Raw genomic sequence first — 14990 nt, forward strand, 5'->3', positions numbered from 1 at the left:
CTGAAATATTTAGGCTTAGTTATTTATTAATCACAAACACTTTATGAATGTGGAACCAGATTCAAGTCTTAAAATCTAGGGCAGCTCGGGTAGCTCAGCGGTTTAGCACCTGCCTTCAGCCCAGGGTGTGATCCTGGAGACCTGGGATTGAGTCCCGCTTCGGGCTCCCTGCATGGAGCCTGCTTCTCCATCTGCCTGTGTCTCTGCCTCTCTCTCTCTGTGTCTCTCATGAATAAATTTAAAAATTTTTAAAAAATCTTAAAATCTAAAGCCATAATATTACTCACATTTTTTTCCTTTTATTTGAAGTGACTACCATTCTATATAAAGCATAGAGGGTGGATTTTTTTTTAATATTTTATTCATTTATTCATGAGAGACACACAGAGAGAGGCAGAGACACAGGCAGAGGGAGAAGCAGGTTCCCTGTGGGGAGCCCAATGTGGGACTCGATCCCAGGACCCAGGGTCATGGCATGAGCCGAAGGCAGATGCTCAACCACTGAGCCATCTGGGCGTCCTGAGTGTGTTATATTTTTAATATATGCTTTAGAATGACAACTTTACTATTTCTCTTAGGTACTTCCATTGCTGGTCTACATACATAAGCACATTCTTTAAATATGATTAACTTTTTAATAATAAAACCATTAAATTCTACATAAAGTAAACATCAAAATGACCTCATTAAGAACATAGAAGAATATAAAAATATAACTTGAAAATAAAAGTCAATTGTCATCATTGCAATGTCTTTCTGAAATTAGTTGTTAGAAGTGTAGTACATTGCTCCAAAAGGATTTTAAATTAGTTATATAGATTTATAATTTATATATAGCATAACAATAGCTAATAAAAATGTCTCATGGTTTATTTAAAAGCAAAAGTGTTTGAGAAAATGTTTTAAAAAACATTTGTTTAATAAATATGTTGCTTTTACATTTTTATGATATTTTGCAGGTGTCTGCTTCATAAATAATAAATCCTTCTTCTAGGTGTTAAAAAAGATATGTCAAACAAACACAAAGAAATTACTAAATACATTTCCATCCATGCATACAACTATCTCCACACAACTCATTCTGCATTCTACATTCAGTAGTTAATTTACTAATGAAGTGTGAATCTTTGAACGCTATGTTTTTCATATTTTGCTAATGGATTTCTTCCTCCTCTTTATAAAGCTGAAAAAAAAATGTATTTTCAAAGGATATAATTTGTTGAATCTTGCTAAGTTATTCCTATCAGAATTTGTTCCTGTTTATATCTTATGTGTTTTTGAGAAAGAAATAGGATTATTTTTGATAAACTATTACTTATATTTCAGTTGCCTTCATTTTACCATAGAACAGTCCTTTGTCATAGTTTATTATATTTTTCCATATTTTATCTTTTTTAAATAAGTCTTCTAAGAGTTCAGAGACTTTAAAATAATCCTTGAGAAATTTCTCTTTATTATGGCAAGAAACTTAAAGGCTATAGGAACAAGGTTATATTTTTCAATGTTTCCAGAAATGAGCTAAACGTGAGTGATTGAGTTTTTATAACCAAAAAGGTTTCATATGAAGTATAACTGTTCACATCTCTTGGGAGAAACAATTCTTCAATTATATGTTTGAGATATAAGAAACTATTGTGTTTGTTTCTAGCAGTGGCACCTATGGAAATATTTAACTAAAATGCTACAAGTTATAATAGATAATGAAATATGAATTATATAAAGTTTAAAAGCATTTCCTGGGGTGCCTGGGTGGTTCATTCGATTAAGCGTTCAACTCTTGATTTCAGCTCAGGTCATGAGATTGAGCCCCATGTTGGTCTCCATGCTGCTTGGGATTCTCTCTGCCTCTGCCCCTCCACCGATGCTCACTCTCTCTCACTCTAAAATAAATCAAATCTAAAAATAAATAAATAAATAAAGTTAAAAAAGCCTTTCCTGATATTTAAATGACAAAAAAGTGTTTTTTAATTATCTTAATATGTATTTTCTTTCTTACTAAATAGTTCTCTACTGAAGCATTACTTTTGTGATATTTATCAAAAGATATTCCATTATTTTTATTTTAATGAGTGATAATTTGTCAGTGTATTTTAATTAATTAAAAAAGGCCTATGTATTGGTTAAATGAATCACTGTTATTTAAATTTCTAATTAACATTTTCATAATTAAAAAAATAACAATAAAATAAAAATGCCTGGCTGGCTCAGTCAGTAGAGCATGTGACTTCTGATCTCAGGGTCACATGGGTTTAGAGATTATAAAAATAAATAAACAAATAAACTTAGAAAAAAAGAAGATACTCTATTTTAATGTTTTTAATGTTCTATATCTGAACAATTAATCTGGAAAATATTCTTTTTTACTTTTCAAATCATAAAATTAATATGTTTGAAACAATAAGTGTCCCTCTTCTGGAAATCTTTAATAATTTAATAATAATATTTAATAATTTAATTTATTTTCTGAATCTTCTCCCACCCTGTATATTTTTCTTTTTTTTCAATTCTAAATTTGTAGTAAAGTGGCAAACAATTAATTAAAAATAATTATTATTCCTGGAAGTATTGAAAGCAATAGTGATTTACTGGTAATTTCTTTTTCCAGTTCTATTTTCTGTAGTTAGTGAAGTTGTGATATAGTAGAATTACGTCAAGGGTTATAATTTTTCTTTTAATTAGTTTTGTTTATTAATTCCTCTTATGTAAATAATTGAATATTTTAGATCATGATAAAAATAGCCATATCAGTACCAAGTAAAGAAAAATTGCAGAAAAATAAAAGATTATAGTAACCTGTGGGACACTGTGGAGAGAAGAAAAATTATAATCAAAGTAAGTTATAAAGTATAGATATACAATTTTATGGTAACACAATGTTACGTTGGAATGTAATTGCGTGCTAAATTATTTATTTTTTCTTTTGCAGCTGCATTCCAATTCTGACAAAGGCGATGGATCTGTCAAGTACATCCTTACTGGAGAAGGTGCTGGGACTATATTTATCATTGATGATACCACTGGTGATATCCACTCAACGAAAAGCCTAGACAGAGAGCAGAAGACCCACTATGTGCTTCATGCCCAGGCTATTGACAGACGAACAAACAAGCCTCTTGAACCTGAATCCGAGTTCATAATCAAAGTACAAGACATCAATGACAATGCTCCAAAGTTCACAGATGGACCATACATCGTTACTGTTCCTGAAATGTCAGATATGGGTAAGAAAAATCACTCCTTACTTTAACAGTTAATATATTTTTGAGAATCCCAAAAAATCATCTTTGAAGACCAGTTTTTCATTTTGTGTGCGTGTGTATAAATCTGAAAAATTTTCAAAGTATTTTGATGTTTACATGTGGCTTAAGGTGTTAAAGAATATTAGGTCTAGATATTATAATATTTATTAAATTAATTTCTGAAATTATAAGTAATGGTTTGGTGTCAAGAAAAAAAAAGTAAACAATCATTAATGGGAAAACACCTGCTATTTTTGCTTGATACAGCTTTTAGACCATGTAGTTTCTTCATGTATCTTGCTATGAAGATACCAACACATTCAAGGCGATAGTTTGCATAAATAAAAATAGACAATATAATGTCTGAAATCTTTTGCTACATGTCTTACTTAAGCTTGCATCTTATGACCAAATTGTAATAGCCTTGAAAATGCAAGTAATTGCTGCAGTATTCAATAAAACTTTTTAGATACTCATAAGCATTTACATACTTTATCTATTTTAAAACATAGAATAATCCTTAAAGTCTTTTGGGCGTTATTTTAAAGGCGTATAAGCCAGCATACTGTACTTAAGTAACTTTCCCAAATTCATATGTTGACAAAATGGCCAAGAAGGAGTCAACACTATGTTATTGTGAATGTAGAGCTTATCCTTCATTTGATGGATCAGGAAATCTGACGATTTCACTCTGATGATCTGAAGCTTTCTCATCACTTACAGATCTCTGTTGTGTAGCTATTTTATTTTATTATTTTATTTTATTTTATTTTATTTTATTTTATTTTATTATCTCTATATCCTATGACAAATTGTCTAAAGCATTAAAAGTTCAGCCATGATAATTTTTTGACTACCTCTGTAGGACTCTAAGCTGGGATGTAGAACACAATTTTTTGAGTAAAGATTTTATATATTTGAGCTTATATATGAGTATTACATATGTAAGTATATATGACTACTAGTTTGAGCTAAGGTTAGTATTATAGTCATTAATCAAATTTTTATGTATTTGGATATATACATAAGTGGGTTTTTTTTAAGTGGGTTTTTTAAGTTTGATTTTTAAAATGTTTTAGAGATATAACTTGACATACAGCACTGTGTAAGTTCAAGAGGTATGGCATGATACCTTGACATACACATATCGTGAAATGATCACCACAGTAAATGTAGTTCATGTCCTTTATGCCATATCCATATGGGTTTTTAAGGAAAGATTATGGTTTCTTCCTTTCCCTGCTCCAGTCCATTTTATTTCTTGTGAGCTAGGCAGATGGCTCCTGAAGCTGTTGGGGAGGCAGGTTAGAAAGAGGAGACTCATTCTTCTTGACCAGAATCTCAGAGTAGAAAGCAGTTCCATGAGAGAACACAGGGCTCAGCCCCAGAGAGCCTGTGCAGAGGCCCAGAGGTCACTCAGGCTCATTGGTCTCTAAGGAAAATCGGAGGGAAACTGAAGGCCCAACACCATAAAGCCTGGCAGGTGAGAGTTTGTGTAGCATCTCTAGGACAGACTTCCTTCTCTCGCCTTGTCCAGGAACTGACACCCCATTTGCCAATCCCTCTATCTCACAGAAGTGAAGAGCTCTGTGACACCATCATTGGTGAGAAAGCCATTGATAAGAATGCCTCCATGAGAGCCCCAATGAGCACCTGTGAAATCACCATAAGCAGGGGGCAAAGCATCAGAGAAGCACAGGCAAAGTCGTCGTCCCCAAGAAAGTGGACTGAACAGTAGATCACAAAGCACTGGGGTTGTCAGGATGCTACAAGAGATTTCTGTGGCTCAGAGCCCGTGCTTGCTCCAACTAGTAAACAACAAAATATCAGTAGATGATTGAGACATGGATGGTCATTGATAGATCCAAATTATTGCCCTGGAAGCTGAGAACATATGGGACTGGAAGAAGTAGCTCAAAATCAGAGAGGAAAACAATCCTCAAAATGTGGGAATTGTGGTACAAGATGAGACTTAGATGATACGTTCATTAGACCTATTGTGTGAATGACATATGTTCCCACACAGCCAAAAAAGAGTAGATGAAGAAAAGAACAGTAATTTTTTTTCCCTTGAGGTAAAGAACATATTGAAATTATGAGTTTAATAGTCTTTGACGGAGGGTTAAAATAAGAGTCAAACCTAGGTGAATCCTGGCAAAGTACTTACAGCCTAAAAGAGAAAATTTTATAAACTTTGAGATATATTTTAATTATCTACTAATATATATATATATATGTATATATACATGCATATATATAATATGTAACATATATAATATATAAATATATATAATATTTATATTATATTTATCACTTGAAATACCGGATTCTGGTTGACTGTTAAATATATAACCTATGGAGAAAAAAAAAATACTCGAGCCCTAAATCCTTTGTTCATCAAAATATGATTCATCTATCAAGAAAAAATAAATGTTTGGAGAAAAAAAAAAAAAGAAATGTTTGGAGAAGGATCCAGAAAGTAGATTGTCACCTTATCTAGAAATATATTCGAGAAAATAGTTGAAATTAAAAGTTATCGAAATGAATCCAAACAGAGATCCTCAAAGTCAAGGAAAATGACAGGGAGAGGAAAAGAAATATTAGAAATGTACCCTGAAATATTTGTGTGTGTGTGTGTGTGTGTGTGTGTGTATACACAGTTGAGTCTAAGTGGGTACATTGGGGGATGCTGAAGGATACTGTACAGTCTAAGGATCATGAAGCTTGAAGGAATCATTGCGGCATAGGCTGTAGTTTTAGGACTTAGGAAAAAGTCACAACATTTCAAAGTCCTCATCCAGGTCTTGAGTGGAGGGTGAGAATGGGAAATAGTTACTATTCTTAATTTCTTTCACTGAGATGAGTACCCCTGAGGTGAAATATTTAACATCTGAAAGAAAGAGAGGAAAAAGAACAAAACAGTAGGTTTTAAGTCAAGGTATTACTGTGCCTCTAGGCCTGATTTCATCAAGGGAAAGAGAGAACTCACTGAGGGGAAAAAAATAGATGAAAAAGCAGCATCGTGGCATCTAATGTGCTTTTTAGTCTGAACGTATAGAAAGTGGAAGCTAATGGAGGGAAGAGTTCACTTGGCATGCGTGCTTTGGGGGGGGGGCGGTGAGATTTTGCACTGATTCTGAAGTTAGGATTTCAGAGCTAGCAGGGAGGTGGAGGAGGGACCAGCGGCCAGTGGCAGGGGTCAGCCCGCCGTCTGGTTCTGTAAGTGACGTTGAACTGCAACACAGCCGCCCCGGTGCCTTTAGATATTGCCTGTGGTAATTTGGGCAGGACGGTGGCTGGATTGAGAAGATGCAGTGGAGCTGGTTTGATTCCCAAAGCCCAGAGTGTTTCCTGTGTTGCCTTTTACAGAACAAAGCTTGCCGGCCTCGTTGTAAGGGCTCGCAGGGGGTGACACTGGAGGCAGGAGGATAACTAGAGGACAGCGTTGGGGTTCGCATAGGCAAGGCATCTGCTGCTCTAGGCAGTTGGTGCTCTGCTGACCTGCTGGATAGACCATGTACAGGAAAATGTGCTATTTGTTAGAAGCCACTGGGATGGGCTTCTCCCCTTGGGGTGAACACAGTTAGTGATACAACCAACACCCGGCCTGCCTTTTGGTGTTGCTACAACTCAGTTTTGCTCAGGGCCCCATGATGCAGAATCAGAGAGTCACCTCCCACATTTCCTTTTTCATCTAGGAGTGACTGTGTGACCTAACTCTAGCTGACAGGACAGGATGTAAGTGGAGGCCGGTGGGGTGGGGTGGGGCCTCCAGAAAAAGAGAGAAGTTTCCCGAGAAGAGCTAGCTGGCACACCTGTTTCACCCACAGCCCATAATGCAGACGTGGTGTGGAAATGCAGCAACTACTTGCGCCATCAGGAGGGAAGCCTCCTGCTAAGTGAGATGGGGCAGGAAGTTAGGAGGGTCTAGAAACAATGATTCTGTGGCAGAATGGCTGCTCCAGCGGAGGCCTGCCAATCCCCAAGCCATTCTCAACCAAATAAAACCCGTTTCCATTTAAACTCTTTTGTTGGATCTCGAATACATGCCACTATGTTGACTCTGAGTTGGGTACTTGGACGACTTCTAGATGTAACAAGGACCTCAAAAGCAAAGAACTAAAACCGATACTGAATCCAGAAGAATCGTGAGAATGGTTTCAGCATCAGATAAGACACGAGGTTGTCATGGTTGATGAAGCGCGCTGATTGGGGAGCGACGCAGGAAATCATCCCTTCTTTCCCTTTCTGGGTATTGTGGTGCTAGATGATGTTTGCCATGGCAGCAATCTTCCTGGTTGCCTGTGTTGCAGCTAACAGTTGATTTCAGATATTTAAATCTTGCCTGCCGTTGACTGCAGAATTCATTGCATCCGTAGAGTTTTGATCAGCAGGGAAAACAAAATCGGACATTTGAATGTTGACTTTGAGGTCTTCAGAAAATATAACATTGATTACTCCAAAACAACCAGTTAATTTTACCAGGATGTGAGGTCACAAGTTGTCCAAGCGGTAATGATCACTGGCACAGCATCAACAGCATCGAGGGATGTTTATTGAGCGCTTACTGTGTGCCAGGATTGCATGCCATTCGTCATGATTTTGTGTCCATACCATCAAAAGGGCAACGTTATGGTTACCCTGGTTTTGCAGAAGATAAAACTGATACATAAAATTAAATAATTTGCCAAAGACTACATGGTGCATAAGAAGTGCAACTGGGAAAGATTTCTAAGCCAGACAGAGATTCAGCTTTTGAGTTCCCGATTTTTTAATATGGTTAAAAATGTAAAATCTGGATCAAGCTATTGGTGAAGTAATTATGACCAAAATAGTGCATGTTCCAGAACCCATATGGTTTATTGAGCCAGAAGTGGGGATTTCCTTCTTAACATGTGAAGCTAATTCAGTGCTATTATAATGTTCCTTTTGGTTTTAAAGGATTGGATTTGGGGATGACTTCATACCACGAAAAGGAAAATGAATCCTAAATTGCCAGAGAGTAAGGGAACAGACATTTATTTAAACTAGAAATCTAATCTCTAGGGAATCCTACAAGGAAACGCTTTGGAAACAAAGATATTTTTTAATAACTCCAAAATGTGTATATTGGATATAGTGTAGATAAAGACAATGGACAGTTTCCAGAATTTTGTGCCAAAAACTAAGATAATTATTGTGATGCACATAGTGTGGGCAGTGAAAGGAGTGGACGTATCAAGGAATGGGCAGTAGCCTCACTCACTAAGCTGAGGAGTGGGACTCAGGTGGAGGATGCTGAGACAATTGGAGAGTGTGGTTTTCCCCGAACTGAAGGACAGAGGAAATAGTAAATGAATCTGTGACCAAACTATAAAATCTAAAACTTTGAATCTACTAATGAAACTACAACCACTAAAAAAACAAAACAAGTGTATGAAGGACTTTTCAATGTGAGATGAAAGACACAATAGGCCACCATCTATAAGACATGAATTTGAATGAATAAACATTTGAAAATACAGATGTCAAATCATAAGGTTAGGCCTAATGAGATGAAAGATGAACTGAAATACTGGTAAGCATGCCTGGTTGTCCAGGGGACTTTTTTTTTTATTTCATAAGGGGATTTTTTAATACCAAAAATTTGTTACAATCAAATAAAAAAATGGGAACATTGCATTAGCATGGGATTCACAGGAAAAAAAAAAAAAGAACCATGTTAATTCTCCAAAGTAAAACCTCAAATTTCACTAATAAATTAACAAACCATTAAGGAGAAGGTGAAACCAATGTTCGTCTGCCAAGGTGTACAAGTTTGATGATTCACAAAGTAGCTCCTGTGCAGATCCATTAGCAGAAGGGTGAATTCCCACAGGCTTTCTTTTTTTTTTTTTTTTCCTTTTTTTTCTTTTCTTTCTTTTCTTCTCCTTTTCTTCTTTTCTTTTCTTTTTTTTGTTTTTATTTTTGGATAGCAATTGAACAGTATTTTAAATTGAGAACATATCCTTTGTTGGGACAATCTGTATTACAGAGAACTATCCTATAGTTCACATGGTTGCACAAAGACACATGTGAGAGGATGCCCACTGCAGTATTACTCATCACAGCAAGACATGGGAGCACACTTAGAGTCTGCTAATAAGGAAGTTTTCAGGTAAATGACTCTTCAAAAACATGCAGATTCCCTATGTAGCCCTCAGATGAATGAATTTGTATGTATACACTGACCGAGCATGATCTATATTGATTCGGTGAAGAAAAATTTTCACAAATGCACGTGGAATAGTCTACAGTTTATTTTAGAAAGTAAAGGTGTGTTGTACAGTGGATGTGCCCGTTGGATGTATCTGAAAGGAACATATATACTGGGGAAGGAGATCACTTCTAAAAATGGGTTGTGGCTTTATCTGCTATCAGAGAAATGCATTTTTCTTTATCAAAAAATATATATATTATTTATGAAGTGATAATAAAGAGTGAAATGCAGACTTGTGATAAAAACATTTTAAATAACAGTAATGCTTAAAGGTATATAGATTTCTAATCATAGTAATGGCTAATAGTGCAGGTGGGTGACAAAATTTTTCTCAGCATATGGTGCCTGATAAATTCATTGCTTTCATCATATACTCATTAATTCCACTTTGAATTACCCAGCTATTAAAAAAAAAAATTCCAGGCAGCCCAGGTGGCTCAGCGATTTAGCACCTGCCTTCGGCCCAGGGCGTGACCCTGGAGACCCAGAATCGACCCAAGTCAGGCTCCCTGCATGGAGCATGCTTCTCCCTCTGCCTGTGACTCTGCCTCTCTCTCTGTGTGTGTCTCTCATGAATAAATGAATAAAATCTAAAATTAAATTAAACTAAATTTAATTTAATTTAATTAAAATAAAATAAAATCTCCCTTTTTGAATCTCTTTAATTCTTTTTGGAAAGAAAGAGAGCAACAGAGGCAAGGCAGTTTATGTGCTGAGAACTAATAATGGCTAGTAATAAGAAAAAGAAAAAAGAAAAAGAAAGAAAGAAAGAAAGAAAGAAAGAAAGAAAGAAAGAAAGAAAGAAAGAAAGAAGAAACAAGATCCCTAAATTTGGACAGGCTGTGGACATAGAAACAGAAAATTTCAATAGAGCGTTTGATAAGCGGGTGTAACGGGAACATAAGGATGGACAGTGATCCAAGTTGCAGACTGAGAGACGTCGGCAGTTAACCTCCTGTAGCGTTAGACAAGGGTTGTGTGTAGACGACACAGTGATGAAAAATAATTTTGCCTTCCCTGGGGGTTTATGGTCTACTAAGTTGTGTGTGCGTGTGCATGTGTGTTGTTAAGGGGGAAAAGAAACAGGATTGTCATGCAAATGATGCACTCCCTTCCCCTTGAGCAGAGCCTGCTATGGGAACCCAGGGAAGCAGCATGAGAGAGCCCTGGGGGAGGGGAGGAGTGTCTATCAGGCCATGGGTCCCTGGGTCCCTGCAGTGCTAGGTCATAGCCCCGGAGCCCCCCACATAATTGCCCTGTGCTCTAGTACCTATGAGCAAAGCAAAAGGTGCTTGCATGTTTCTTGTTAGTGGAAAATAATCGGCAGAGTCTGTGGTGTCCTGGGTGGTTTAACAAAGATGCATCATGAGCTGGAGTGTTTGGCCATGCTTTACCCTAAGGTTTTTCTTTGCCTCTTAGGTTTACGTCGTGTAGTTTGAACCGTCATCCAGGGAATCCTACCCCTCCACAGCAGGTTCCCAACTGTGCTCATGGTCCTGTTGGACTCGGTGGGTCTTTGCTGTGGAGGACTGTCCTGTGCCTGACGGGGTGTCCAGCAGCACCCCTGGTCTCACACACTAGGTGTCGGTGGCATCTCTTCCACCACCACCATGCGACAGCATCTTCAGATAGTGTCAGATGCTCGCTGCAAGGAGACTATTTTTTTAAGTCATTCCCAAATGGAAACATGAGTTGGAGAATATGATTTTGGTTAAATTTATAGTCCCTTCCAAAGGGAATCTTGTAGTGTTAAAATACTCATATGTTTCATGACTCAAGATGACTCTCCACTGCCCGGGTCAGCAATTTTCATGGTTAAAAGTTATTGCGATATTCAAATGTCTATTATGAAAACGGTGAGGTATTCCAGGGATGAACGTTAGGTTATTTGTGCTCACAGGACAAAGAGGAACAGCATGGCTACTTGATAGTCACTATGGCTCTCATTTTTAAAAGAAAATCTGCTTGTCGTTATAGTGTTGCTAATTTAGATAAAAACCTTTGGGGTTATGACAAATGCCTTGTAAGCTACTGGCTGTCAAAGTCTTTTTTTTTTTTTTTTTTTTTTTTTACTTATTAAAAATTTGATCAAATAAAACAAAAAGAACCTGTGTGGACAGAAACACATGATAATATTATGGACTGATTAGGATAGTGGAGACACTTGTACACATTTTATCAATGAATATTTAACATTTTTTTTCTTTTTTTCCTCCAGTACATTGCAGTACATTATCATGCCATCTTTATGATTTCACCACCTCCTAGAAATTATTCTGTGCAGTAATTGTCTTCTTTGTCCTTTAAACAACTTTAAAGAAATGCTTCTTTAAATATTATTTTATGTAACTTTATTAAAAGTCTAAGTTTTTCAGAGCTGAATTTTAAGAATATGAAATAAAAAGTTAATAATACTGATTATCATGGCACAAAGAGGAAAATAACTATGAGATTAAATTATACCTGCTTTTCAAGTCAGTGGTCTAGTGCATGTGTGGCATTTAAGAAATGAAAATAGGATAAGTAGAAATGTACTTGTAAACAACATTGCCATTCTCAGAAAGGACGTTATAAATGTCTTAAGACATTTAGTGATACTAGAATGTCATATTGTTATAAAAAGCTGGTAAAAGTGTTTTTAGCATATATATTGAGAAATCTCTTTAAAAACAACTAGGACAATAATTTTAAAATAATTGAAAACAATAATTTTGTCTCTTCTATTTTTTATAGAAATATACCCGAATGTTTACAATCATAGTCTCCTTTTACCTACAATCACCTAGAATCAGTAGTTTTTAGTATGTTTCACTTTAATTGCTTTACTATCACTGTAAATTTTCAAGAATAATTACCTTATATCCAACAATTGTTTTGAGACTTACTCTACTAGATCATAATGCAATTTGCCTGAAAGTAAATTTCACGTCTTTTTTCCCCCCACAACAACATATATATAAGGAATTTTATAAATCTCTACTTTTCTTCTGTATATTAATAAAAGACACCTAGAAGTAAAAATCATTTAATAATATTTAAGATATTATAACAGACTATAGAAATAATGAATTGCAATTTATGGGAGAGAGGACTAATACTACATTTTATTAAGATTCTAAGTATGTAACTTATGAGCTTAAAGTTCAGAGGAGCACTGATTCTTAGTTTGACATAAAAAGAAAAAAATATAAAGAAAAAGAAGGGAAAAAAGTTTTACTATGTGATCCTTAATAGCCACGAGGTGCCTTGTCCTTGGAGATGTATTAAAACATCCTAGTCTTTTTCGTGTCTTTGTTCTTCTCCAATCTCTAACTCCCAGGCCTATTTCCACTTGCAGCTGTGTTCTTTGTTGCAGAGCAACAAGAAGAGACACCAGCTGTGCTTACTTTATTGCACTGCTTGTTGGGGGACTGATTTAGTTCTGGGCAAACATCTTGGGAGCTTCACCCTGGATATCTTCCAGGATTCTGGTAGCCATTTTAAAACCATTACCCTCGGGGCGTAACTTCAAGAATGAGATAATTTCAATCAAATGAGGCAGACTCTGCTTTTCTACATGGTAAATTAAAAGTGCATGTGAGGAGTCACATTGGACAAGTAATGAAGTGAGAACTGAACACAAATTTCTGAGTTTCATAACTTTTTTCTTCTCATAAGTTTCCCCTTGTGTTGGTTAGCTAGTGTTTTGTAACAAATCAACCCACTGCTTAGTGGCTCAAAACAGCATCCATTTTACAGTGAACTACAAGAGAGATTAAATTAAGAAAACAATCCTATTCAAAAAGAATAAAATACTAAGGAATGTGTTCAAGGAGGTGGGAGAAAATCTGTACAACATTGATAAAATGCACAGAAGAGGACATAAATAAATGAAAGGTATTCCATGTTCATGGATTGGAAGAATTAATATTACTTAAATGCCCATTCTATCTAAAGTGATCTACAGAGTCAGTGTCATCTCTAGCAAAATGTCAGTGGCAGTTTTCATGAAAAGAGAACAAATGATACTAATATTTTTTTTTATGGAACCTTTAAAGACCCCTCATAGCCAAAGCAATTTTGGGGAAAAAAGAACAAAGTTGCAGGCATCACACTTCCTGATTCCAAACGATATTACAAAGTGATAGCAATCAAAACAGTAAAGTATTGGTAAAAAAGCACGCCTTGATCAGTGGAATAGAAAGAGAGCCCAGAATTGCTCATGGTAAACTGTTTACAAAGGAACCACAGTGTACAATGGAGAAAGGATATTCTCTTCAATAAATGGTCTGGGAAAACTGGACGGCCACATGAAAAAGAATGGAAACTGGACAATTGTCTTACACCATAAACAAGAATCTATTCAAATGGATCGAAAACCTAAAATTATAAAGTTCCTGAAGAAAAGATGAGACTAAGTTCCTTGATATTGGTCTTTGTCATGATATTTTGGAGTTAACGCCAAAGGCAAAAGCAACTAGAACAACAATAAGCACCTGTGACCACATCCAACTAAAAAGCTTGTGCACAGCAAAGGAAACATTGATAAAATGAAATGGCAACCTATGGAATGGAAGAAAATATTTCATATGGACTCTTAGAGCAGCAATTCAATAGTATAAAAGTGCAAATTTCAAGGGTTTTTGAAGAGATCTGGGAGTTTTACTTTTGTGTTTATCATAATAACATCACTTGAAACTATATTCTGTCAATATTATTGAATAATTATATAGTGACCCTTTTCACCTGTACTTTGATTGGAGGAAATAGTTTTTTTTTTTGGAGAAAGATTTTGAAGAAACATTACCTCTTAATTTTTCAAATATTACTGATTCTTATACCTGGTAAAAAAATTATTGCTTCATTGAATAATGATTAATTTTATTTTTCTGCATATGATGAAATTTCTTGTAAATGCAAGAAAGGCCACAAAAACCAATAGAGTTTCTCATTTTTATTCAAGGACAGATATGATTCACCAGATTACATTTTATGCTACTGGGAATCCCTTAGTTTCTCCATTTACTCTTTATAAAAGTAGACTAGACCTTGATTTCCCCTAAGAAAACTGATCAATTTATAGTGAGAACATACTTCACTGGAATAAATTTTTTCAACATAAGATAAACTTAATTCACAAAAATTAAATTTGTACATCATGTTTTAAAAAATGTATTCAAAGAATGCTTTTCATGTATATAGCCCTCAGTGAAGGAAACTGGAATATACAGCAAATGAATCAGAGATTTGGCTGTTCTACACGCGTGTTGTATATATGTAATTGTAAAAAAATTAATAGGTGAAATTTCCATAGTGGCCAGTGGAACATTTTGTTATATAAATTGACCTTGGAGCTTAATATGTCTCTTGGTGGGCATAATGTTTTTGTTCTTAATATATACAACTTGAATTTCTTACTAAAAGTAATCTTAAAACATCCTGGGCTTATTGTTTTATCACTTATCACCTTGCATTTATACATGACTTTGAACTTTTTTTAAAATTTTATTTATTTATTCATGAGAGACAGAGAG

General features: G+C 35.4%; 1 protein-coding gene across 33 annotated transcripts in view; it reads left to right on the plus strand.

Annotated features, from left to right (window-relative positions):
• Positions 1-14990, plus strand: part of CDH18 (cadherin 18) — a 948807-nt gene that overhangs the window by 709717 nt on the left and 224100 nt on the right. For all 33 annotated transcript variants that reach the window (XM_072757177.1, XM_072757194.1, XM_072757200.1 and 30 more), the window contains one exon: positions 2927-3221. In XM_072757177.1, the coding sequence (XP_072613278.1) occupies positions 2927-3221 (295 nt within the window). The remainder of the gene's footprint in view (positions 1-2926; positions 3222-14990) is intronic.

This window comes from Vulpes vulpes, chromosome 4 (assembly GCF_048418805.1).
Source record: "Vulpes vulpes isolate BD-2025 chromosome 4, VulVul3, whole genome shotgun sequence".
Taxonomy (NCBI): domain Eukaryota; kingdom Metazoa; phylum Chordata; class Mammalia; order Carnivora; family Canidae; genus Vulpes; species Vulpes vulpes.